The sequence below is a fragment of the Triturus cristatus genome, chromosome 7 (assembly GCF_964204655.1).
Source record: "Triturus cristatus chromosome 7, aTriCri1.1, whole genome shotgun sequence".
NCBI lineage: Eukaryota > Metazoa > Chordata > Amphibia > Caudata > Salamandridae > Triturus > Triturus cristatus.
In genome coordinates, this window is record NC_140590.1 from 1,647,110,718 (window position 1) to 1,647,138,423 (window position 27,706).

General features: G+C 43.3%; 1 protein-coding gene across 2 annotated transcripts in view; it reads right to left on the bottom strand.

Annotated features, from left to right (window-relative positions):
• Nucleotides 1–27,706, bottom strand: part of COL20A1 (collagen type XX alpha 1 chain) — a 537,383-nt gene that overhangs the window by 156,429 nt on the left and 353,248 nt on the right. For both annotated transcript variants that reach the window (XM_085619699.1, XM_085619698.1), the window contains exons 27-28: nt 25,511–25,620; nt 5,303–5,461 (exon numbers count right to left, since the gene is read on the bottom strand). In XM_085619699.1, the coding sequence (XP_085475825.1) occupies nt 5,303–5,461; nt 25,511–25,620 (269 nt within the window). The remainder of the gene's footprint in view (nt 1–5,302; nt 5,462–25,510; nt 25,621–27,706) is intronic.

The following is a 27,706-nucleotide window of genomic DNA, read 5'->3' on the forward strand; positions in this document are numbered from 1 at the left end:
ACCATGGGAAGGATCTGGCACAGAAACAAGGAGAGGTGTGGAAACATTAGAGCAGGAGGACTAAGCAGAGATACAGAAAAGAAGAAATACAAAACAAAAGAAATAGGCAGGGCAACTAAAATACGGGGAGATAAAAATAAAAAGAGCCAGTAAGAAAAGATTCAGGGAAAAATTAAAGCAAAAAAGAAAAATAATTTAGATACAGAGATAAAGAAAAATTGAAAACGACAACGAAAGCTACGGAATAAAAAGGGAAATTAAAAATAAAGAAAGAAAATTAGGAAACAACTCTGGTAGTCGAAGTACAGAAGTTGTTGAAGACGAGGCAGCCTTTGTTGAAGTAATTGCATAAATGGACTCATTATGAGTGTCAAGGTATTTGTGATGGGCCCAGTATTAGACCATGCTTAATTTGTGCCAGTGGCTGCAGACGGCAGGCACCAGCACACATCTTTTAGGGAGTAAGACTTATTTTTTATTCTATGACTATGACACAGAGCTAGAGAGGAAAGGCAGAGAAGGAAGAAAGGGAGGGGAAGAGAAAGATAGGAAAATTGTGACAAATGGAGATATAAGAGATCAAAATGAACCTGCAAGTGAGATAAAATGAAAGGAAGTTTAAGGTGGTGGAGGAAAGAGGCACGAGTTGGAAACAATAATAGGCAGCACTGGTATTCGCCAACCCCAGCGTTCAGCAGCAGCATGTCAGGCTGGTAACAAAAACTGTGGGCCACTGCACTTGTTTTTGTTAAACAATTGAGATACTGGGTATCAGTAGTTCTATTGGGAGGTGTGAGGTTAAAACATGAGGTGGAAAATCATCAACATGGCGTAGGCTCAGAGTTTGACCCAGCCATTAAAGGAGAAAGTTCCTTTTTACCATGTGAGGCAGCGCCACAAGGTATGCAAAGATTCTATGTCTCTTGACTCACCTGTTGGGTATACCTAAACATCACATCCTTAGCAAAGTATGAATGTTTAACAATTAACAAATGGTCCTGAGAGCCGAACCGCCTCACCGTTGCCCCATTCACTGTCGTCCTGCTGCACTGATGACTTCCGCTTCCTGAATTGAATATAGTATTTGCAGAGCGCACTTCCACTCCCTGAAAAGCGTCTTGGCACTAAGCGGGTGAGAGCAGAGTTACGTGACACCAGGGGGACGGAGGATGATGATATTATAGAGTAAGTGCTTGGCACATTGCGTCAGCGGATGAGAATATCCAAGTTTTAAGATTTTTCTTAAACAGGTGCTCTGAGTGGATATATCTCATCTGTTTAGGGAGTTGCTTTCAAGCCTTTGTTCCTAGGAATGCCAAGGACTTCCCGCCTAAATGTAGGAGGTTTAAGAAGATTAGACCAGGAGGATCTCAAGGTGCGGACGGAGTTGTGGGGAGTGAATGTGGAAGCTAGGTATTTGACACCTATTAATTTACATGCTCTGAAGGTTAGCAGGAGAATTAAAAAAAAATCTCTTGTGTATAAGGAGCCAATGATAGGTATTGAGGGCAGCTGAGGCGGAGGAGCGACGCGGCAGTTTCAGCATGAGCCTAGTGGCTGTAGTATGCAATACCTGCAATCTTTGAAGAGTTTGTTTAGATGTGCCTGTATACAGACTGTTACAATATTCCAGTCTGGAGGTAATTCGTGCAACAGTAACTGTCTTTCTAGCTGCAACTGGGAGGAATTCAAATATTTTCTTTAATGATTTTATCAGGTTGAAACTTGTGCTTGCCACTGCAAGGGTTTGCGGCTTAAAGGATAGAGCAGCATCGAATTTGACCCCAAGATTTTTTACTACTGTGACAGTGTTAGGCAGAGGTGGTCCAGAAACTGGCCACCTTGTTATCGGATCAGAGGTGTTGGTCTTACCTAGGAGCATGTTCTCTCTGCTTTTGCTGTGTTGCATTTGAGGTGGTTGGATTGCATCCACTCAATTACGTCAGTTAGACAATGTTTGAAGTTTAACTCTGAGCTTATGGATGCTTTGTCTTGTTCCAGGATAAGTTGTGTGTCATCTGCATATGATGTAGTTTTTCTACTCCCAATCGAGCCTATGGAACATTCACCATGTTGAAATGCCTTTCTAGCTAAAGCAAAAGGTTAAAAGAATGGCGCACAAGAATTAAATTCAGCAGGCTAGGTTTATCAAAACTTAAGGGGTCACCTTTCACCTGTTGATTGCCATATTCAGGAACAAGAGGTGAATATTTCACCTGGATGAGGAGGTTAATAGGTTAACCTGAAGATAGGGAGAGTGCTTTTTTGCCTCCAACACAGGGAACAACAATCTGAAATATTTAAATACATTTTAAACACCTGGGCAAGATTATTAATTCTTTCTCATGAAAAAGGTTGTTTCACAGGTGATACTAATTCACAGAGATATGCTTAGGTTTTCAAATCAGCAGTTTTTAGGTCGCACCTAATAGACAATGTATATGCTGTCTGTTGCAAGATGTATTGTTAGCTTACAGAGGGCTTAAGGCCCGCCCATTGCTTACCATTGGTTGGTTATATTGTCACTCTCATCTGCTTACTTATTATTTGTCAGGATTGTGTGGGCTTAACTTTCCCTTCTTGAGTTTTTCCCTTTTAAGCAGGATTAACTCATGGCTTGTGTCATTCCACTGCTTGCTTTCCAAGCACTACTTTCTTCTATTTGTGTGAAAACTCCACAGGAGAGCATGTGTTACTTCCTCTGCCACCCACAGTCTCTGTGTTACCTCCACACCGGCCTCCGTATTGCTCCCCTTCATCATCGCCCTCAATGTTGCTTCCACCCCCTTCCATGTTGGTTGCACCCCCATTGTTCCACCCCCTTTTGCTTCCACCGTCCTGTGTGGTTTCCCACTCACGCTTTATAAAAAAAATTGCTTTCAAGCAACTTCATCTTGGATTAGTAACTAAAAAGAAATAAAAGCAGCTGCATCATTTTGTAGGTGCATATGAGTGATGTGAGCGCTTACAAAATGATACAGTGGGCAGCATTAATGGATTTTTTAGATTCTTTAGTCATGCTCCACAGCATCGGAAATGCTATGTAGCTGGGATAAAAAATATTGCCAAAGCCTTAAGTTTCCAAACACTTTGCCAATGCTTGTTTTCAGTGCATTGACATCTAAGGGCTTTATACATTTTATTCAAATCGAATCAAATCAAATCAAGAAGGCATTCTGAACTTACAAAGATGCAAACATTTTACACGTGCACTCTTATGTCTAGAATCTTAAAGTACCTCCTAGTAAGTGGAACTCATATATCAAATATGTGATGTATACTACTGTGTTACTAAAGTGCTTGTTGCTGGAGAGGAGTTGAGAATAAACAAGGTACTGAACTGCAGATGACAGATTTAAAAATACAGTTGGAATGAATAGAAAAGGAGGTTCTAGCTCAAATCAAACAGATCTTGGGTTACCCGATTCCAGACACACTAGAACACACACTCCTGGGGATCCGGGGTCCCAATCTGAAGCGCCAGATGCAAGAGGACCGTTCAGTAATGTGACTCTGCCTCGGGGCAGCCAAGATGGCCGTAGCGGCAGCCTGGAAGAAAATAAAGGCCCCTTCCCTCTTCCCTCACGCAATGGCACGCCAGACTGTGGTGGGCAGTGGCGAGGGAGAGAATTGCTCACATTGTAGAGGATGCCCGCAAGGGATTTGACTATGTGTGGGCCCCCCTGGTAGAATACTTATCTGAGGGACTGACCCTGTTTGCATGTGGTCCGAGGTTACGAACTCTCCATCTCTTTCATATCTAGAACTGCCACTAGCTCCCTCGAGTTGCCCAAAGGACTTTAAGGACGGAGGGGTTCCCTTCTCCCTAGGCAGTGACCTCTAACAGCAACTGTATGGGACGTCTCTTTATTGACCATGACACCTTAGTTTAAGTTCTCAAGCTCTTGTGTTCTCAAGGGCGGGGGGAGGGGTTGACCGATAAGGTTATTCGAAACATGCCGATTCCTAGTTCACAAACTGTATAAGATCTGTTAGCACACTGTACTGTTCTGCCGACATTATGCATTGGGGTCTCCTTCCCCTATATGTTGTTTTGCATTTCTGTGTATCTCGATATCTTTGAAACCAATAAAAGGATATTTGACAAAAAAAAGAGGTGTCATTTATATAACAAGAAGTGTGTACCAGTAGGTATGCGCAACGTCGTAGGTGATTTTCATAAGCTACTCTATTTATTGGGATGGAAGGATAGTATAGACAAAATGAAATCCATTTACTTCTGTGCAAGACAAAATCATTACTTGTCACTGACTAACATATTGAATAGTGTCTACTACTAAAGTCTGCAGTTTTCTATATTAAGGAACCTCTAAATATTCTATAGCATGTGGTTAAAGTTTAATAAATATCTGTGGGTATTTAATGTCATATTAATGAGATTATAATGTTGGAGAAGTTGCACTACAATTTTCCTTTACTTGGATGATAGGTGCATGAGATGCCTTTTGACTCTGCATTAGTCAGTCAACTCTAATGTATAATTCAGTTGCAACTGGCTCCATTTGTCAAGTATCCATCTGAGGTTACACGGAATATGGCTTATCCATCACAATACCTCTAATGGGCAAGATCATCAGAGATCTAGCAAGCCATGTATGACAGTGAAGAGGTTGTGTAATAGGCCTGGGTGAACATTTGTACACAGGAAATGTTATGCTCCATAGATTGCATTGTAAAGGTTTCACAAGTGTGGATTTATTGCAATTTGTACATTATTATCACACATGGAAGACTGTTTCAAGCAGGAAAATGAAAGGGAGCAGTAAACCATGGCCAATAGACATTATCTCCTCAAACTTGTCTTCTGATGGTAACTCACATATGAGTCGTATCCTTGTTTAAAATCTTCACATGAGATCATAGCAAATAAATTGTGTGATTTAATGACATGTCATGAAATAATTTGTGATTTCATCTGCCACTACTTTAGAGGCCCAATTTTTCATCTCATAACAAATAGTGAACAACTTGGTTAGCAGGATCATATGCAATTTCACCATTGATAGTGCCTAGCAACTACAACATGAGTAAAAAGTTGACATATGTCAACCATATTTACCACAAGGTAGATGGTATACAACTTCTTTTGATTTCCGGTTTTCATTATTATATGGTGAGTAACTTTGGATTATAAAATATGGAAACACATGGAGTGATTTTCTTGATTTCATTTCATCTTGACTTACTGCAAAGTTTTTTTTCATGACTAGCTGATATTCTACATACGGTAGGAAAAGAAGAATAATAAAAAAGAAGACAAAATGAGAAGGGTCCAACTCACCCCAGCAGACCCACTCCGTGGTCCTCGGGTGCCCGTCAGCTTTCCCAGCATCTCAAAGCCATCAGTTGTGAATTTTGAAGACCTCTCAATTGGCTTTTTGTCTATTTTCTGACAGTCAATGTAAAGCTCAATGCTGTACTGGTTCACAGATACCTGCACCTGTACAAGATTGAAATAGGAGTTAGGGTGAGACATGAAAAATGAGGTAACTTTCAGAAGCGGGCAAGACAGCTTAAAAAAAGCACCTTAAATCCACTCCACTGACAAACATCTGTGGCATTAATTTAGTTACCCAAGTTTCCATGAGAGACTTCATGGTATAGAGTTTGGGTTAGATGAACCTTCTTGTCTTGCCAGTGAGGTTTTATAGTAAGGATGTCCAGCATTGGGTGATGAGGTCTAGACCATGGCAGATTTTCAAGATGTCCACCAGGGAAATATTTATATACAGTGCATCTAATTTGTATTCATATACATAGTGTTTATCACGAAAGTCTGGGTATCACATCATAGCAATTACATGATGACAATCTAATATTTGCGTCATTAGGGAAAATTCTGTTAAGCAAGGTACATGGGTGTTGAGAAAACAGCAGAAGCTGCTGCATGATCTACAGCTTTTATAAATACATCTTGAATGCAAAACATCTCTTCTGCTAAGCAGCAAAAAATCATCATACTAACATAAACAAAAAAACAACAACCAAGCTTTAGAGTTTTATTACAGTCCACCAACCATGATAGAATGTTTCGTGTCTTGTAAGCTGCCGTACATTACAAACATCTGGGAATAGAGCTTTGATAATTCCAAACCTGCTCTTTAGTTGCAACACCTTATGCAGGACATGAACACTTCCCCTGTAAGATAATTCTGCTTTGCACTTCCCTACTATTCTCCTAGTTTCTTTTTTTTGCATTCATTTCAACTCTTCACCACAGCCAAATAATTAATATACATCTTCTTTTTCTTTTATTTTGCTTCTACCTTAGAAGAACACTTTATAATATTGATCATGTTTTATTCAGTACTATCATGGTTCGCAAACCAAAAAAACACTCCTTTCACATCTCCACACTAATCAGTGGGCTGGATCTCAATTCTTCCAATCCCACACAAGTTGCCTTCTTGACATTAACACAAACTTGTGGTTTAAACACTGAGTGGTCATGTGTACTGGTGCTGTAATAATTTGTACGTCTGAGACTACTTGTTTATATTGCACTTGATTCACCTAGTCCTGCAAAAGTAAATGTGGAAACTATGTTCTGTCTTCTCAGCAAATACCTTGCTTTCAAGGTATTTGTGGTTGTACATGATGTAGTCTGGTGAAAACAAATCATTTCCGTTTTCCACTGTACATAATGTTTCTCAATGGCTAACTATAATCTATTTTTACTATACAATTAACTCTTTCCACTTGTCTAGTCATTTGAGGATGATAATGCAATGTTTTGTCTTGAGCAATGCTACATTTTCCTATGAAATGTCTCACCTCACCTGATATTACATGTAGTCCATTTTCAGTTATACCTGGAGATGTTTTTCCTGTTTAAAATGTACCAAAAATCTATACTCTTTAGAGTTAGTGTTATAACTAGTCTTATTATTAATATAATAGAACAATGATTCCAATAAGGATACAATATTTCATGTGAATTGCCATACTGAAAAAGTAGATTAAGGGTTAGAGTTAGCATTCATTTAATATAATAGAAATAATGAAATCATTGTATGCAATTTATGAATATAGAAATAACTAGCATTAGGCTAAGGCAACTGATTGTTTTAATTAACTCACAAAAGTAATTTCAATATAGTATTAGGGTAATCGACAGCTGGAGGTAGAGCATTATAATTGGCTGAAGTTTGGATCATAAAAAGATGATGATGAGTTGCAAAAGATAAAAAAACAACAATTGATGGACAGAATGCAGAACAATGTCATACATTCACCCCAGTACAGAGATCTGGGCCTAAATCCATCGTTTTTTTGCTCACCATGCCGTTCCAGTTTGAACCCAGCTATATGCAAATCAGTCTTGACCCTGTGCCTTATGGGAACAGTCCAGCCCGAACTGCCAAGCCAGGTCCTCCCTGGACTGGAAACAAGCATCCTAGGACCGGTTTCTGGCATTTCAGCCGTCTTCAGCCAGGCTTGCTTGATTTCCAGTGGCATGGAGAGCAAGGGACCCACGTCTGGGCATACCCTTTCCACTCGGGGTGACAAATGCCACTGGAGTCAAGCTATCCTGGCTGATGACGGCTGATAGCCAGAAACCGGTCCTAGGATGCTTGATTCCGGTCCAGGGAAGACATGGCTTGGCAGTTCGGGCTGGACTGTTCCCATGAGGCACAGGGTCAAGACTGATTTGCATATGGCCATGTCTGAACTGGGGTGGTGTGGTGAGCAAAATAACGATGGATTAAACCCAGATCTGTGACTGGGGGTGAGTGTTTTGCCATTGTGCAACATTCCGTCCATCATCTTGTGTGTTTTGCTGTTCACCCTATGTGGGAAGGGTATGCCCAGACGTGGGTCCCGTGCTCACTACGCCACTGGAGTCAAGCTATCCTGGCTGATGACGGCTGATAGCCAGAAACCGGTCCTAGGATGCTTGATTCCGGTCCAGGGAAGACATGGCTTGGCAGTTCGGGCTGGACTGTTCCCATGAGGCACAGGGTCAAGACTGATTTGCATATGGCCATGTCTGAACTGGGGTGGTGTGGTGAGCAAAATAACGATGGATTAAACCCAGATCTGTGACTGGGGGTGAGTGTTTTGCCATTGTGCAACATTCCGTCCATCATCTTGTGTGTTTTGCTGTTCACCCTATGTGGGAAGGGTATGCCCAGACGTGGGTCCCGTGCTCACTACGCCACTGGAGTCAAGCTATCCTGGCTGATGACGGCTGATAGCCAGAAACCGGTCCTAGGATGCTTGATTCCGGTCCAGGGAAGACATGGCTTGGCAGTTCGGGCTGGACTGTTCCCATGAGGCACAGGGTCAAGACTGATTTGCATATGGCCATGTCTGAACTGGGGTGGTGTGGTGAGCAAAATAACGATGGATTAAACCCAGATCTGTGACTGGGGGTGAGTGTTTTGCCATTGTGCAACATTCCGTCCATCATCTTGTGTGTTTTGCTGTTCACCCTATGTGGGAAGGGTATGCCCAGACGTGGGTCCCGTGCTCACTACGCCACTGGAGTCAAGCTATCCTGGCTGATGACGGCTGATAGCCAGAAACCGGTCCTAGGATGCTTGATTCCGGTCCAGGGAAGACATGGCTTGGCAGTTCGGGCTGGACTGTTCCCATGAGGCACAGGGTCAAGACTGATTTGCATATGGCCATGTCTGAACTGGGGTGGTGTGGTGAGCAAAATAACGATGGATTAAACCCAGATCTGTGACTGGGGGTGAGTGTTTTGCCATTGTGCAACATTCCGTCCATCATCTTGTGTGTTTTGCTGTTCACCCTATGTGGGAAGGGTATGCCCAGACGTGGGTCCCGTGCTCACTACGCCACTGGAGTCAAGCTATCCTGGCTGATGACGGCTGATAGCCAGAAACCGGTCCTAGGATGCTTGATTCCGGTCCAGGGAAGACATGGCTTGGCAGTTCGGGCTGGACTGTTCCCATGAGGCACAGGGTCAAGACTGATTTGCATATGGCCATGTCTGAACTGGGGTGGTGTGGTGAGCAAAATAACGATGGATTAAACCCAGATCTGTGACTGGGGGTGAGTGTTTTGCCATTGTGCAACATTCCGTCCATCATCTTGTGTGTTTTGCTGTTCACCCTATGTGGGAAGGGTATGCCCAGACGTGGGTCCCGTGCTCACTACGCCACTGGAGTCAAGCTATCCTGGCTGATGACGGCTGATAGCCAGAAACCGGTCCTAGGATGCTTGATTCCGGTCCAGGGAAGACATGGCTTGGCAGTTCGGGCTGGACTGTTCCCATGAGGCACAGGGTCAAGACTGATTTGCATATGGCCATGTCTGAACTGGGGTGGTGTGGTGAGCAAAATAACGATGGATTAAACCCAGATCTGTGACTGGGGGTGAGTGTTTTGCCATTGTGCAACATTCCGTCCATCATCTTGTGTGTGTTGAGTTGCAAAAGATGCCTGTGGTTTGCTATGGTATGTTAAAGGTTTACCCGGGGATTCCCAGTCTCATTATGAGAGAATTGTTCTAGAATGTGAATTGACAGATCCAATGCTGAAACATGTGCAATTACACTTAAAAAGAATTAAGGAAATGTTTAATATTATGGTAAAAGTTAGGGCTAGAAGGCAAAGTGACGGTAAGCAGGAGTAAAGAGGACAACATAAAGGGCACTTCAGTGTAACGCAGGTGGGTGAATTAAAGGCAGGATAAAGTAACCATAGGAAATTAAGGTACGGGGAGGAAAGGGAGAAAACATAAAGAAATGCTACAGCTTTTACCAATGTCTGCAGTCGACTATTCACTGGTGTACATAATGACATAAGGAGTTTAGCTCTCATGATGCTCATACCACACATCATCACAATGTGGTTTCCACTGAGGTTTCCACATCCATGTCCAGGGGTGATCACAACACAGTATTTGATTGCACCATCCCTAAATTCTCCTCTTGTGTCACTTTCATAATTTCATGTTGAGTACTTTTCAGACTGCTTAAGTAATTCTTGCCACAAACTGGCTACAAATAGTTAATGCTTTTTGTATAAACCAATACGATATCACCCTTCATTCACAATATGCCTTTCAGTTGTCACTCCTGAATTGCAGATCAAATTTCCCACATTAAAAGTGAACAATTCACCTGAGATCACATCATTCCAGTAAAATTGTCTGACTCCAGGTATGCGATCGATGTATTCCAATGTATGGCGTCATATTCCTTAACCACATCTGATAAACAACCAGGCACTACATTCCTAGCCACTGATAAATACTCAATAATGAAATTATATTTTTGTGCACTTTAGAATACCCACATTACCATGCTTGATGTAGCTTGTCTGTATTCTTTTTTCTATAACACTTCAACTAATAGCTTGTGTTTTTTTTTTGCAGGCGTTTTAATTCAAAGTACTGTTAAAATGTAATCTGATGTACATATATTTGCCAAAACATTCTTTACATGGAGTGTAGATTTTGTATTAATAACTTAAAGGAGGCAGTCATTTTGTAAATGATATCTAGGACACAATATTTTGGATGAGCGATCTTAAGGCACTGACATTCTGGTCAAATGCCTTCACCTAGAAGGTTATTCCATTAATGTTAATAGAAATAATAATTAGCCCCCACACAAGCTGGTGCCTCCTTTTAATGACATAATGTCTAGTTACTGACTGACCTAACATTTCTGATGTAAATTATATTTTTACTTCTTTCTCTTGAATATTTTCTGTTAATGCGGCCAGTATGGCACACAAGTGTGTATCAGTAGTTAATGTTGGCTGTGGTTTTATGTCAAAACTATACATAAATGCAATTTTTATGTCACCAAACACTCTTTCACAGCACTAAAAGTTTTGTTATTCCTGATCCTTCTTGAGAAAAAGTATTGCTTGCAAAATTCTTACTATAATATTCACAGAATAGAAAATAACATTATTATTTACTCTTTGGTGCATTTGCATTCTATTGTTTCCACTGAATGTTTTCACAGATTTCTCTCATCTTTTCTCGCAGTTGCTGTTGGTAAGTTACTTGCTCAACAAGTAACTTGCACTTCACTTTTTGATAGTTAAACCCGCATTTCCTGAATATATGACGTTACTTCGCATGCGTTTAGTACGCATGCCATTACTACGCGGTTGTTAGTACGACCGCGTTTTTAGTTCGCATACCTTTCCTACGCAATTCGGAACAACGAATTGCAGTAGGGGGTGCTGGATGTTGGAATAGTATAATTTACTATTCCAACTCCAGTCTATGCGGACACTAGGGAAGGTGTTGGATTTTAAATCCAACACCTTCCCCCCCCTAATGCAAGTCGCTGTTCCGACTTTCATAGGAAAGGTATGCGAACTAAAAACGTGTGCATACTAACGTCCGCGTAGTAATGGCATGCGAAGTAACGCATGCTAAGTAAACGCCGTTTACCGCATTTCCTACTGTTGTAGATGCTTAATGAAGATATAATCTTTGACTAAACATACATAGCTTGAATGTCATATAGAATATGTGTAGGTGCTCTTTGGAACACAACAGAGGCTTACAGTAATCCAAAAAGCATATATTTAAGTGTGCCAAATGGAGGTAAGCATCTGGATATGGGGTGCAGTGCTATTTGGCAATATGCCTCAAACAGAGACAAGGCTGAAAATACTGCTTCCAAACTTAAGGCCTGATTCCTATGTCGGAAGGACAGAAGTCCGTCCGACATTTGTCAGGAACTGTAGCCGAACAACCTCCTTTCGTCGGTTACAGACCTGTAAGTAGGATGCGACTGAACCTGAAGACCGGCACAAAAAGGCAGTGGGAAATTGCCATCGTACTCCCGCAGCCGGAAAGAGCCGGCCGGGGCAGTACTGAAGAGTTTCCAGATGGCGGACCGGCTCTCTGAGCCTGTCGTAAGCCATCCAGAAAACCGAGTTGGATTCCTTTTCGAACAAGCCCATCAGAATGGCCCGGTTGGAATGGAATCCAAACTGCACATTCTGATGTAGGCAGGAAGGGCTCCAACCATCGGTCAGAGCCTTCCTGCCGGAATCTGAATCGGCCCCTTAGTATTGACAGCATTTCATGTATATCTTATTTATATTTTATTATTTGTACTGTTTAGCAAGGAAGAGTCATGGTTAGAGCAATCAGGTTTGCCAGGTACGATGCACTGAGCAGGTACTGCCTTGATGACTAGAGCAGGGTGTCTGCTAGTCCACCCTTTGGAAAGGTCTTAATTTAATCTTCATGATTTTGAATTCAATGGCAAACCCTCCATCAGGGAAGGAGAAAGGAAAATACTTCTGCATTACACATTTTGCTTATGTGCAATCATAAAAGATCATCTCAGAAATGTATTTGAATGTATCCAAGATATTTTAGTCAATGGCTGATCGTCCACCAAAATTTCTAATTTAATGACCTTATCCTTAAACACCTCTGTATAGATGTGTCTCTTCTTTACAAAATTACAACTAGAGTCAATCACTCAGATGATGTAATTGATTCTATCACAACATCAGCATATTGTTTGTTAAGTACCCTTCATAAAGTTTTCTTTTTTTATTACGTGGACTTTGTGTCTTGCATCTTTTAAAGAATTACTCAGACCACGATCTCTTATAATTCTCACAATCTCTTGGAAAAAAACATTTGATAATTCCTGGTTTATCTCAAATTCCCCTGCTGCTGTCTCTACACAAACTGCTTTCTTAAATTTAGCATTAACTACAATTTTCATCTCATGATTATGCTATACCTTTCTACATTACATGCATATTAGTATGTGTTTCTCTTCCTTTAAACATAAAGTACATCCTACAGGCTTTATGGTGATTACCGTCTGCCCTCATATCAAATGGTTGCTGTCATGACACCATTCAGAAGGCCATAGGGCACACAAGGGCCACTGAGCCAATCGTGCGGGTTGAGGCCTTTCACTCCTGAAGCCATGAGGCCCAACCTACTATGGATATTGGGCAACTTGGTCAAGTAGCCCTTCTCAGTGGTAGATGTGAACGAGCAGTCTAGGGTTCACTCGGGGAAAAACTGTGGATACAGATTAGTGGACATGGGCTCACAACTCAAAGAGCGCGCAGCAGTAGTAATCAATCAATGTCTTGCCAAATACTCACTTTTATAGAAAAGAGAATTATTTTACTTCTAAATCTACTCATTCAAAGGCAGAATTCAACATTTACAAACAGTAGGACATTTCCCCTTGAGGTCGAGGTTCTGGTGTTGCAATGGCAATTTTCCTATCCCACTCTTCCCTCACAGTGTGAAAGGGGTTATTCCGCATTCACTATTGGCCACATCCATGGAATGCTCAACTAGTAGTCCATATTTCAAGAGTCCACTCTGAATCTTAAAGTCAAGTCAAAAGTGTATTAGTGCCACAGAGTGTTCAGCTCTGAGTGCCCCCCAGAAACGATAAACACAGAAGAAGTCTTACCCGCTCCAACAGGAGTGAAGCGTGCAATTTCTTGGGGAGTACCCCATCTGTGAGCACTCACAGCAGCTCCATTCTTGAACATGTGAGTTGGCTGCACGCGGATTCCGCGGTTGCATTCAGCAAACTCAAGCTCACACTCTCTCTACTTTGCTTTCCTGCTCTGGCAGTAACTGGAGGTTTTCCTGCACTTCCTGGGGAATGGGGGGGGGGGGATTCTAATGCTTCTGTCCTCAATCCCAAGTTAGGGTGGTGATGCTCATGGTGTATTCACTCGTTCTACGGGGTCAGATCAGTAACCGTCCTCATTGCTCCCAGTGACCTTCAGGTCACCTCTGCTCACAGTTTATGAGCTCCTACCCGATCAACACGTTACAAGTACACCTGGCAGCCCCTTCTGGCATATGGGATTGCTGCACAGCAGGCTCGTAAGGATTTGGCCCTTACTGCAGGGCAGTCTTTACCAAAGCAGCCCCTCCAGGCATACAGGGTTGCTGCAACGTTGTAGTGCAAGCTTTTGCCCTTCTCTGTAAGGCAGTCTTTTCCACAGTGGCCTCTCCTGGCACATAGGGTCACCGCAACGGTGCCACACCGGCTTCTACCATTAGCGCACAGCACTCTCTTCCATAGCTATCTTCACAGCAGCCCTCTCCTGGGATACAGGGATTGCCGACTCAGTTCTGCACACGGGCAGTGAACCGTTCGGTGCAGCAGCCATTCCCTCACACCTTGCACTGGATGTACAGCCAACAGGGCTCCCCACTGGACTTTGCTTCCTCTAACACTCTCCTCTTCCTCACAGGGCGCACTGGTCTTGGCAAGCAGGCAGAGGCTTGTGATCCAGACTCCAGGGCAGGTGGTCTTCGTTTCCCTAAGTGATGTCCCCTCACCTAGCAGAGAGGCTACCAGGCCTTGGACTCCAGTCTCGGACACAAGCTAAAGTCTTCCAGAGCTTCTCTTCTTCACACAGCCCTTCTAGCTGATTGGGAGATGACAATTTATGGGGTATCAAACTCCCCTTCTTAGAGTCCATTTCCAGACACCAAATGTGGTTTAGGGTCTAGGTCAATGAAGTTTTATGTTGGGTTTCCGCTTCTTTTGAAGTACATATAATTCCTCTTCTTCTTTCTCTTGAAAAGCCATCTGTTCGGCCTGGATGTTAGCCACAGTGATATGTGCATCAAGAGGTTAATCTTGGGCTCATATCCCTATTCTTCATGATTCCATTATCAACCCCATCTCCTTCCTGAGATGTGTCCAGGCCCATTCCTTGCGAGTGGTCACTGAATCAAAGAGCACCCTTTGAAGTTTACAAGGGGAGCCTCACTCCCCCCTCCCCAGTGTGCTCCATCCAGCTCACAGCAACACAGTAATACACCATTTTTTCTGGGATAATTCCTCTGCCTACTCATGTCTTCACAATGTAGGCCTGCATCTCTCAAAATGGAACTCAGGGCCCACCATGTATTGTACCATCCACAGGCACACATACACCATATGCATGTATACATACACTCAGCACACATTACATTTGCATGCACAACAGAGCACTGTAGTCTTTCTGTAGTGTGCCTCTTGCAGGCACACATACACCATACACATACATTCACTATGCACATTCTGCACAACTCTACATCCTTAATGTATGGTACTCCTCGCAGCTACAGATAATCCCAATGCATGCACTCACCATGCACAGCACTGCCCTATCCATGTTTTGTACCCTTCACAGACACACATACATCCAGTGTAGAGTCACCACCCCTGCACTTCACAGCACTTCACATCCAACCACTAGAGACAAAGGGGCGAGCTAAGCACACAGCAGAGTAACTTTAAAAAGTGAGTGAGCCTGTAGGCCTCATTACAGTGACACAGGTTAAAAGGACATGTTCACTCCTATTGATCACTACATGGTATCCTGTCACCACTGAACTCATGCTTCTTAACTCCTGGTGAAGGCAGTAACCTTCTACCTTTATGAAGGTAGCACTTTGGGCACCCCTCCTAGTCCAATAATGCGCGAGACAGGCCTATGTCATAGTGCCCACGCATGATCCATGTTGGCCTATGACAGCAAAAATCAACATTAGGGATCGAGACATCAGTACAGTTACGCACTCAGAGCAAGCGGTCACGTCCATTACCATGAAGAAGAATTTTCCATCCCAACAGTTGCAATTCTATTGCAAGTCTCATTCCTTCATATATTATGGTTAGGTGAATTCGTCAGTGACCACATTAACGTTTTGAACTAAAAAAACATAGAATTTCACCAGTTATAGTTAGTGGAGCTAACTATAACTTATGCCCCTGCCATGCACTGCTTATGATCTTACTTATGACATCACTCATGACCGTTTCTATGACATCACTTATGACATCATTGATGACATCTCAAGTTATATCATTGCACCTCACTTAAAGTAATCAGCCCCGGGGTGAGCTCGCCTGGGACTTTTGTGGCTCGTGGAGGGGTCCGCACAGATCCCTCCCCATTTTGTTACATTTCAGCCCATCAGATCCAGCAAGTGTCTTGCAGAATAGCAGCATTTTTTGCCGATCTTTTTTTTCTTTTGGGCCCAGGGGGGTCTCTCTGGGTCTCCCCATAGGGCCTAAGATGTCAGGGTGTCCTTACCCTGCCCCCTTATACTATTTACTTTTAATTACAGGCCATAGGACCAAGTCCTCGAGTCCTGTAATGGCTGCAAGCAACATTTTTCTCATGTTGCTGACAGCCAATCAGAGCGCTTGCTCGCGCGGGAGTCTGATTCCTGAGGGAGCGAGATGCTCCAAGGGAAATAAAGACCCAATCGTACAGATATTCACCGAATCACTAAAAGCACAATCTGCATACCAAGATCTACCTTCCTGCAAAATGTGGTGCAATTCCGTTCATCAGTTTTTGCTGTAGCCCATCTTAAAGAAGTCTATGGAAAATGCATGGGGATTTACATTTAAGGACCTCCTTTTTTAGGGGTGATGGATCACCCCAAAACTTTCCAGGAAGGCGCTGAGGTAGCTGAATTTTTTTTGGGGGGGAGGGGAGACTTTTGTGAAGATTTGTCAAACAGGGCCAAAGTTGTTAGCAAACCAAAAACACTCTTTCTATGGAAAAGTACACCTAACTATAACTACCTAGTGGTGACGGCCACTAGGTTATTGAACAAATGTCATCCAACATCCTTACAGTATTATCATCTATGTTCACATCACAATGAGGGTCACTTCTTCTCTTATGAGTCCTGGTACCAGTCCCACTTCCCTCCCCTCCTTTCAAGACCTTCCCTCTACATAGTGTGCCCTTATGTCCTAAAACAAACCATTACCTAGCTTTCAACTAAGGACTTTTCATATTATTCACCAATGGCAGGTACTTTGGCATCAGTGACATTCTGCACTTCCCTTAGTCAATATCACAATTCAACCTTTTGGTCACAATCTGTAATTGTGTGTTCTTCTTGGCTCCTTGTCTCATCAGATGTTACTCTCGCTATCGCTTCCATCTTGTTCTTTAACTCTTTCTTAGTTACTTCCTTTGCACACCTGCAGTGGCCATAGGGTGTGCTCTCTCTGTGGCATCTGATATCTTGAGATCTAATTCATAATCTTCACTACACCTTCTTGTTATGCGACCTCATCGTGGTTTGAGGCTTTTCAACCATCAATGTCCATATTATGCAAAATGCTCTCTTAACTCTACTACAGACTTACTCATCAACACTCTCTTTTTTCCCTTATACTGAGAATTAAATCGATAACATTTGAAACTTTCATTCTTCTGGGTAGCAATATAGTAATTTAAAACCTCCCAAGTGAAAAAAATGGATTCTTCCCCTTGTGGGACTTCCGAGGTCTAAGAGAGCTTCATTTATCCACATTGTGTCTGCCCCAAAACCATTTAATAATAGAGCCTTCAGTTTTCCTTTGAAATTGTCTCCTGCTGAAGCAGTGAAAAAGACACTGATCATTACTCTTCATTATTTCTAAGGTGTTATTGGATTTCCCAGTATTGCTATAGGCATTGTAATTGGTTGCAGTCCTTTCTTTCCAAGAGACTCAATGTAATAAAGCAATGGACTCCAAAGCTAGTTATGTCTCTCAAGGGCCAAAAATTCTCCAGTGAATGAACTTTTAGCAAACACAACTACTGTATATGGCATGACTCCAAATTGGGACAAGCAAGTTCCACCTACCATCCACGATGACAACTTGTTCAATTCAAACCTAAGTACACTGCAAGGGTATATGCTGGCTATAAAACATACTGACTATAAATTCAAACCACTGAGGGCCCTTATTACTGCACAGGCACGTCATTGAATGCATCGCCTGCTGGAGTACCTGTGCTCTGTATAACACTGTACAGTATCTCATGAAAGATGTTTTTCCGCCTATACTCTAACCAGAGGTTGAGCATGAACACAAATGTATGTATATTTTTCAGATGCTCTTCCTGGTGGGATGTCTCTCTCACCTCCATAACAAGTGGGTGGGTCGGGGGAGGGCAGGGTACAAAATACAAACAAAAAAAACACTTACCTCCTCAACGCGTCCCTCCTACGTCGTCCCTCTGCTCGAAACCGGACCAGGAAGCACACTCAGCCTCCCCTAAGCCTATGCTGCAATGCAGTGTTGTGATTGGTCTGAGTGCCCTGGTTTGGTGCTCAGACAGGCAGTGGAAGTCTGGGCACGTTCCTCACCAGGCTGTGCATTACAGCCTGGTGGGGAACATGCAAAGTGCGCATGACTGTTTGAACGGCCCAAAACGGCATGCGAACATGGAGTGTACAAACCACTCCTTCCCCTGTGCCACCAGCCCTGCCCACCCTAACCCAGCACCGAACCTACAAAAAGTATAATAACCACGTTATTATCATTTTATTTTTCCTACTCTGAGAGCAGTGGGCCGCTGGTGTTTTCCCTTCGCATATTTCCATTGAAGTGACTCAAACACACATGAAGGACCTTTCATGGACCCTACGCTTAATACTGGAAACGGAGAAATCATTGTTGAACTATTCCCCACAGTCCAAAACCCAGGCCTACCTACACCTTAACTGCCCTTCAATGCTTCCATCGACTGGTGCAACCTGTAGTAGTAAGTTAACTCCTAACTCAGCCCTTTCTCTTCTATCTCTTGGAGACAGAAAGTGAGGGGGGGCTTACTTCTACAATTTTTTAGTACAATCTCTCCATTTTAGTCCATGGCTTACCACTGTTATCCCAGTCCTCCCTGGAAGATTTTTGCCCATTTACCCACAGTCTCACTCTTTATTCTTAATAACCATGTTACTCACAGACTGGTAGCCGTGGCAGGATGACTTCTGCCCCAGCCCTCAAACCCCCTAAATGTGATTGTAGAAAGGAACAACAGACTTAGACTAACAGTTTTATTGTTTGTAACCAATTAACTACTGTATGGTGTGTCCCCAAATTTAAAAGCATGTTTTGCCCCTTCTTTTAGGCTAAATAATATATACCCCACTGAATAGCTTTCTTTTTTCGATAGTTTTTTCTTATGGTAATGCCCGGAATTGAGTGGTGGCAATTACTGTGAAGTTGTTGACAAAGTCATGGTTGGTTCGAAGTGATGGCTAGTTGAGGCAGCCATCACTTGCCATGGGGCAAAGTAAAACAGCTGCATTTGATGGGCTGTATACCCATGCCATCAGGAAATTTGAACCTGACATCTCTTCTATCTCAAAGGAACATTCTAAAGGGAGCAGCATGGGACACGTTCTGCTATACAAAGGAACTTTTTTGAATTAACTCACACATGCTCATGTAAAGGCTGCAATCTTTCCAAATCAGAACACCGTACCACACCTGGCATGTGCTTAAAAACAGGCTGCTTCGTGTGACTCACACGAGAGGGCCTGTAGAAACACTTAGACACTGAGTGCAATCTTGTATTGAAAGGTCTAAACTAGGGGTGTCTAGGGGTATTCACAAAGCTCTATGCACAGATTTGGGTAGCTTGTGCAGTCCTTTGCTCTATATATTTGCATGAAAAAAATGCAGGAATTCATTTAATTTGAATGCAGGGATGTAGGTGTGCTGCCCCTCACAGGCTTCTATCTATGCAATTGAAGTAATTTATTTTGAGTCATAAAAGGAGCCGTGTCTCATACATATTAATGAAGCAGGTGTGCTTTTTAACTCCCTCTGAATGGGCATTGTGGGTATGCGGGCCCATTAAAATGAGGAAACACTTTGCCATTCCACCAGTGCTGCTTTACAGAGGCGAGCACAATGGCAAAGAACCTATTGGGAGGTGTACTGACAGTGTGTCGCATAGAAGGTAGTACACCGTCAGAGCGCTCCCGGATGGCACCCATTGGCATACCTCTTCAGCGGGGCACAAGTCCTAATAAAGAATAGGGAAGAATAACAATGTTAGGCAGCATGCAAATGCCATCATGGTGCGTGACATCGTGTGTGATATCACAGGAAGTGGCATCACAGCTAGGGGTGGGCGGGATTTGCAAAATTCACTATCGCAAATTATCGCGAAAATGTTAAAAATCTCCGCAAACACGCGGAAATATCGCGAAGATGCAGACATTTCTTCCGAGGCCACCGGCAACGGAATGAATCGGGACCAGCGAGAGGGCCAAGGCACCGCCCATTATGGCGATGGGGGTTGCTTCTCTGCGACGTTACGAGAGAGGAGGAGAGGAAGCGTGTAAGCCTCCAAGACAAACAGAAGACCAGTACCAGGACTTGAGAAGCGAGTCTCCCCACCCATGAGGATCGACTCATCAGATACGGCACTGTGCAACGAGGAATCTATGGTGAAACAGTGAGCGAAACCAGCAGGCGACGGGGAGCCGCTGCTCAGCCTCAAGACGCCAATCTGGACTGCCGCGGTGCAACGGCTTACAGAAGGGGCACCCAAGTGGCCGAAAGGCACATACCTTACAGCAGCGGCAGGGGCTAAATAGGCAGAGGTAATCCAAAGATCGAGGCCAGGTATGAGACAACATCAGCCTACAAACGAGTGTGCCTGACTTTACGATGGAGGCCGAGGGACTGCGAGCACTGTAGCTTTCTGCAGAAGTTATTGGCACCACTACTCCCACATGGTGAGGTGGGCCTATGAGGAGAGGAGTAACACCTCCAGAAGTAGGACACCTGCGAGGCCGAGGGTGCTGATCTCGCAACGACAGTGACAGAGCGTGGTACAGAGGCTGAAAGGCGATTCCCCAAAGAACGTGGAAGTGAGAAACAGCGGACTACGGGCTCAACTGTGATGGACAAGACAGGACTCTGAACAGTATCAATCCATGGACAGATAATGACCTTCAAGATAGAAAAACTACGGACGCATGGTTTGAGTGAGGGGGTATACACCACTGCAAACCTGGAACAACTAAAAGCAGACCGCTCTGATTGTTTGGCGTACCAACAACAAGATGTAGATTGAGTAGGCACTAGAGCTCTAGACCTAGAATCTAAGATGCAAGAATTAAACAAAAAGGCATCAGACACCAGAGAATCACTACAAGAGCTCTGCTTGCAGCTGCAAGCAGCAAACTTGAAAGATTAAGTTTTGGAAAATAGATCCCAACAGGATAACTACGGATTCAGGATCTGGAGGAGGGGGCGGAGGGGCAAGATCTGGAGGCATTCATTACTGGACTGTTCACAGAGGTCTTGGGGCCAGGCCAAACAAAAATTAAAATCAAGAGAGTCCACAGAGTGGGACGGCAAGCACTGGGGATCGTAGACGCACTAGGGACGTCCTGGTCAAGCTATACTCATTCAAGGTAAAGGAAGCAATCTCGCAGGCTGCCCGGAAAAAAGATGAGGTCGCCTTCCAGGTCTACTCCTGCTCCTTCCATCAGGACCTAGCGCAAGCCACCCTTCTTCGCTGCCAGTAATTCAGGCCTGTACCTGAGAAACTGAAGGCAGATAGAATCAGATATAGATGGAATTTCCCCTTTGGTCTAGCCTTTGAACTTAACAATAAATCACAACATTTCACACAGCTGGCGGAAGTGCAGACCAGAACGTATTCACAGTGGTGTAGCAGGACTGATGCCTGCTCTTCCGTTGCTGACTTAACCCTCCTGTCAACTTAGACCTCAGCTAACCAATCGCCAAGGTCCCTGCAGAATCTTCCGACGGGTGCCACTTATAGGAACACGTAGCCAGATTACGTTCTGGTCTGGACTAGGATGTAACCAAATAACCCCCTCCCCCCCCGCACCATGTCCTGATGAAGACCCGAAGTGACTACTGAAGGGAGCACACCTGGGTCGAAACGTCGACGATAGAAACAAGACTCAGACCAACAAAGGCCCTGCACACCAAGAGGAGCATAAGCAGCAAGCAGGTCTCATGCTTATGAGTCTGGCCATCAGAAACGTTGTCCTTTTCCTTGAACATAAATCCTGAACCACCCTGTATATACTGCACCAATTTTTTCACTAAGCACATATGTCACATGAGCACTGTATATATTTCACCTATTGCAAACAGCCTTTTTGTATTCTTGAAAAAATGAATATACTTGAATGAAGTAATTCAGATAAAATGAAAAGTGGATATGCACAAACTGTGTTATTGTGATTATTCCTGATAACTATTTACATGTGTTTAGGCGTGTGTGATATTCATGCCCTGTGAATATTTGGGTTATGCGACACTTGGTGCGCTGACAAAATAAACTCTTGAGAACCAGACAGAACCATTTTTTGTTAATAAACGTTATACCCAGGTTCTGAGGGACAACGGGTCGCCCCGCTTTGTTATTGGAAATTAGCAAAAGCGGCAGCATAGAAGAAAAAAGATGCCCCAGCCCTGACTAAATGGCATGGCCGATTATGGAGGGCGCTTACAATGGAAAGAATGGCAGACATCTTTCAGGATAACTTTAAAGATTTTGAGGGATGCTGGGGCCCTCTGGTGTCATACCTATCCCAGGGTATTCCCTTGACAACATGTCCCCCTACAGTTGGAGTATTTCACCTCTAACAGTTCTGAGGCTGGATGGGCACACTTAGGATCTTCCCAAAGTTAGTCGGCACAGACCCGATTGAAGCACCCCACCCCCAGACACACAATCATTCCACACGGTGAAAAGCCCTCTGAGAAATCCCTTCCCTTCCTCTTGGCCAATAAGCCTTCTTCCCTGCCTTTCTTTCCTTCAGTTCTTTATTTTCTCCTTCTTCTTTTTTTATTTTCCACCACACCTAGTCACTGTTGACTGGGGGTGAATGGGTTAGGGTGGTTAGGGGAGGGGGTTGTTCTGGGCTTTCCAGCTCTTTCTAGAGAGTTGAGCACTTGGAATGTTCAGACATTGTGTTTGACTGTTTACCTGTCAGAAATGCATCTGTACTTCTTCTATTGCTCTAACATGGCTAATGGGAAATATTTGACATGCTAAACTGTATGTTGTTTCTAAAAATGCTCAATAAAAAGAAATTTGAGGAAAAAAATGCTATAAACTATAATTGTGCATATCAAACTTTACAATTTATATACCTACCCAGCATATCACCATTGTATCCATTGACAATTTTAGCCCACTTTGACAATTATCATAAAAATGCAAGTCGAAAACTGCATTTGGTATTCTAGCCCATTCCACCAGCTATACATTTCCATCAATCTAACCCATAGATAGAGTGCAAATAGCAACTCACTGGCATGTGGCTTCCACCTGCAACCTATCCTCCACCCTCATGTGCCAAGAATTAAAAACAAAGAAATAACTGTTAATGTAAAACAGGAGAAATAAAAAGATGTCACGACTCATAAAGCAGCACAGAAAGTTATTGTGTATTCTGAAAAGCACATCCCGTAACATGCAGATTAGAGATTTTTACTTTAAGTAGATAGGTAAGTGCTTTGAACACTGTGATCTTTTTTGTTACTTTCAGTTCATAAATTGCAGTTCAAATATAGCACAATGAGCTATGAACTGGCATCAAGGATCTGCATGCAAACTGCAAAGGGTGGGTTTAGCCAGGGCCACTGGATTTGTGTGAGTACCAAGCTGAAGCGTTTTCCACATAATTATGGATTTGTCACACTTTCCACATAATTAATCATCAGCTGCATAATCTGCAGATTTTAACACAAAACCTGTTTCTAGTTGGAACGGATCAAAAGTTACTCCAAACGTGGCGCCATGTATCCTTGCGCAGTGGAAGGCCCTTTGCAATGGTTGACTGGTCATCGTTCAGTTTAATTATTGCTGTATTTGGGTATTAAACTAGTACTAATTGGGTAAAATATTTCCCCAGACAATGTTAACACTGTATAAATTACAAAATGATGAAGTAATGCTATCACAAAATGTGCTGCATTACTTGTTTTCTGCATAATTTAGACATAACTGCTGAAAAATGTGGACCCCCGCAGCCGCATAATTCCATTGGCTGTGGTTTAGACTTTATTGATTTTCCCCAACCTGTTGTTGCTATTAGACTGCTAAAAAGGAGCTCTTTGGGTAGTAATAATGTCTTATCGGCACAGACAACCCAAGCACAGCATTAAATTTGAAATCCTGTCTTTGTTTCTCCTGGCCATGCACTCTTGACACGTAGTGCCTACCGGTGAGGGCAGTATGTAACTCCTACACCTTGTAACCCTCATTGCCTTATGCAACGCATCCTTTATATTGATTTGCACACTTGTATGATTTTTCGTCAATGCATAATATGTGCATGATGCAAAGAGTTCTGACAACCTAAAATGGGATGTGTAGCGCTATAAAAGAATAAAATTATAAAAATAGTGGTATTAAAATTGTTATTTGTGTGAATACTCATACAGACTGATACATCTGACATTCTCACAGTGCATGCATATTGTATACAGGACCTGAATACAAAATAAAAAACATGCCCCCCAGATGTAGTTTCTGTTAAGCATTTGTAAGGGGATAAGTTGTGTGCCTTTCTTTCCCCTCCATTGCATAGGCATCTGGGTGTTAGGCCCCAAATACCCCCCAGCCAGGTTCCTACTAGAACAAAAGGAGGGATGATGGCCCTTTAAACTGGGCCCTGTTGTAGTCTCAGATAAGAAAGACCCCTCACCGCCTGCACTTTGCACAGAAGCGGACAACATGCTTATTGCGTCCCGGTGTCTGCAAATTTCACCAGGACACAATCGGCATGTTTTAATGAGGCCCATCTTCCTGGCAGGGGGGACAACGTCCACCCTGTGAAAATAGTGGGTGGGTGAGTTCCACCCACGACTTGTGCCCTGCTCTTCAGGCAGGGATACTCACTCACTACAGTGGGGATTCCTGGTACACTTTGACATTGGCATGAGGCCTCCACCCACAGTGAAAGCCAGACCAGCAGCTTCCAATAGCCTGTCCACTTTTCAGCCATTTGCTGATCACAGACCACACAGTCGCGCCTGCACAGTGCACAGCGAGCATGCTATAGGAGGCAGAATGCTTGACGCGCCCATTAGGGGTGTACAGCAGCAGAGTGTGGGACATAATGAAGGCTCAAGATCTCTTGCAGGTGTTAAGCAGTGGCACACCCACAAACACATTGATCCATCAGCTCTCTTATTTGAAGACTCAATAAACCACTCATGCATTTATCCTTCATTCTTTATCCTGTCCATTCATGACCACTCTTTTTTTATATAATATCCAATTGATTCATAAGGATAATCCCTCACACATTCATGAAAGAGATCGTAATTAATCTCTTAAAATGCTGATATGTATCTATTCACGTGCATGCACTCATTTATTCATCCTTATATCCAATTTCAATTGCAGGCAGCCATTGGATCAACCCGATCACTCATTCAGCAATGAATTCTGCTATGCGTACACTCACTCAAGTATGCCTCTTTACTGGTAAAAGAAGTTGGGGCCTGTTTTACAACACTGCTTTCCATTACTACATAAGTGGGACTATTGTGAAAGTCACGATTGGTATGTTGGTCCAAAACTGGCAACAACTGAAAGAACGCGGAACATTTCTTCGTTTCAGTGAGAAAACTGATCTGATTGGGTGTGATGAGGAAAGATCTTGTCCCTTGGTCCATGAAACGAAGCACCCATCAAACCACGTAAACTACAGCAAACAAAATAGTGCTCTCTCCATCACTAACCTTGTGGAAGCTCCCATAGAAAATGCGTTCTACTTCCTGCTGGTCAAAGGTGACTTCCTGTAAGTCTGCTTTGTAAGTATGACTGAAGTACGTCAGGGATTTCTTTGTGGCTGGAACACAAATGGGACAAAATGTCACTTTATGCAGCAATGTAAACAAACAGTGAAATGAGTGATGTGTGCTGACCTGTACATTTATGTTGATTTTCTTTTCTCAATGGTTCACTTGCCATGGCGATCAGGGTCAATTTTCACAAAGGGATAGCGGTCTGAGCATGTAGAGTGTGTCTACTAAGGAATAGGTAGACCTTTCAGGGAAGTTTTAAATGTCCCACTGAAGTTAGTGAGACACATTTACAGATAAAAGTTCTCAAGAGGATTGTATTATGGCATAATCTAGAGTTCAGTCGTAAACGATGTAGTAAATGTGGTGGAGAATTAGCCTGCGAAATTTCCTCCATCATACTGGTTCTGCCTGTAGATTCTCTACAGGATTTAGAACCTGAAGTACAAATGTGAGGGGTTTGCATTACCAGACAACGCCTTATCAGGACCAATGACCTTGAAAGAGCCCCCGCTTTGAGCAAATACCCTCAGCATAGAACGCTTTTTTGGCTGAAACGATAATCCCAGAGATAGACTTCTCTATTGACATGACTATCACAGCAAGCTTCAAGATGGTAAGACACATGTCAATAAAATCAAAAGGAGAAAAACTCAAACAGCTGGACTAGTTCCTTCTAGAAATCTAGAAGCTAAATGTATTCATATTTATCTCATGACAAAGATCACAGTGCTGCATGTTACGTCAGTCCATCAACTTTCATTATTACAACACCACATCCAGCCCTATTAATGGGCGGGCACCACTAAGCCTCAAAATTAAAAGGTCTGAACAGTGTGGGGACAGGCCTACAGCTGAACTTAATCAGTGAGAAATGTTCTGCAGGCCAGTCAGAAAGAAGTCACTAAACCCCACGCATCAGCAAGGCCAAAATCTTATTTCTTAAAATACAGATAGACGTCCAATCAATCGTCTAAGGAAACTCATAAGACGTGTTAAACTCGATGTACCTACACCCTAATACCTAGTCATCAATTCGACTGGCTAATAATGCGTGGTATTTGCTAAAAAAGACATACATCATTATGCAGAGAGCCTCGCCTATGCCATTAACAAGATAAAGCCACTTCTCCATAAAACAGTCTCACTCATTGCCTCCCAAATCTTTAGAAAATGGACATTCTTGTTTTTCCGTAATACTGAGGGGAGAGTGCCAATAACAACTCATAGAACATAAATCCAGAATGTCAACAAGTCTTTTGACTTGAAACGCTCAAGCTGCACAGAGCACCATTAATACTGCAAAGGAGCTTTAGGTACACCAAAGGAGCATCACATATCACATAGGGTTCCATAAAAATCATGGGGCAGATTTATAATAACTGGCGCATCCCTGCATATCAGCAGGGATGCGCCAGTTATTGTGCGCCACAGCTCCGCCACCATGGATGCGCCGCATTTACAATGCGGCGCACCATGGGGCAAAAACGGCACAGATGCGTCACGCATCTGTGCCGTAAAAGTGGCGCATTGCTGGAGTTGCGTCGCAAGCGCGACGCAGCTCCAGCAATGCTTTGGGGGGACCTATCTTCACAATGCTGCGTCAATCCTTACGCCTGCTTCAAGCAAGCACAGGGTTTTGACGCAGCATGGGCTCAAAAGTGACTGAGTGAAATCTTGTAGATTTCACTCAGCCACTTTTAAGAGGCGTTTCTGCGACGGGACGCCCCCCCTGCGCAGGAACGCCTACTTCTGGCGCAAGCTTTACAACGTGACGCATCTCCCTAGATGCGTCACGTTGTAAATGGGGCGCAACATGGCGCAGGGTTTACGCCGCCGCTGCATCACAAAAGTGACACAACGGCGGCGTAAAAGTGGCGCAAGTCCGTTATAAATCTGCCCCCATATTTTTATTTCACATTCAAGTTTAAAAAAACAAAAGCAACCAGCAGATAGTTCCAAGCGCAATCATTGCAAAATGCCTTGCTTGAGTGCCTGTCAGCCTTTTGATACTAGAATAATCAACTCTTCAAATCCTAAATCTAGGCTCAGTTAGAAAGAATTTATCACCTCACTCATGAAAATCACTAAAAACATGCGCCTCTCTCAGTCTCTCAAGTGACACCATAGATG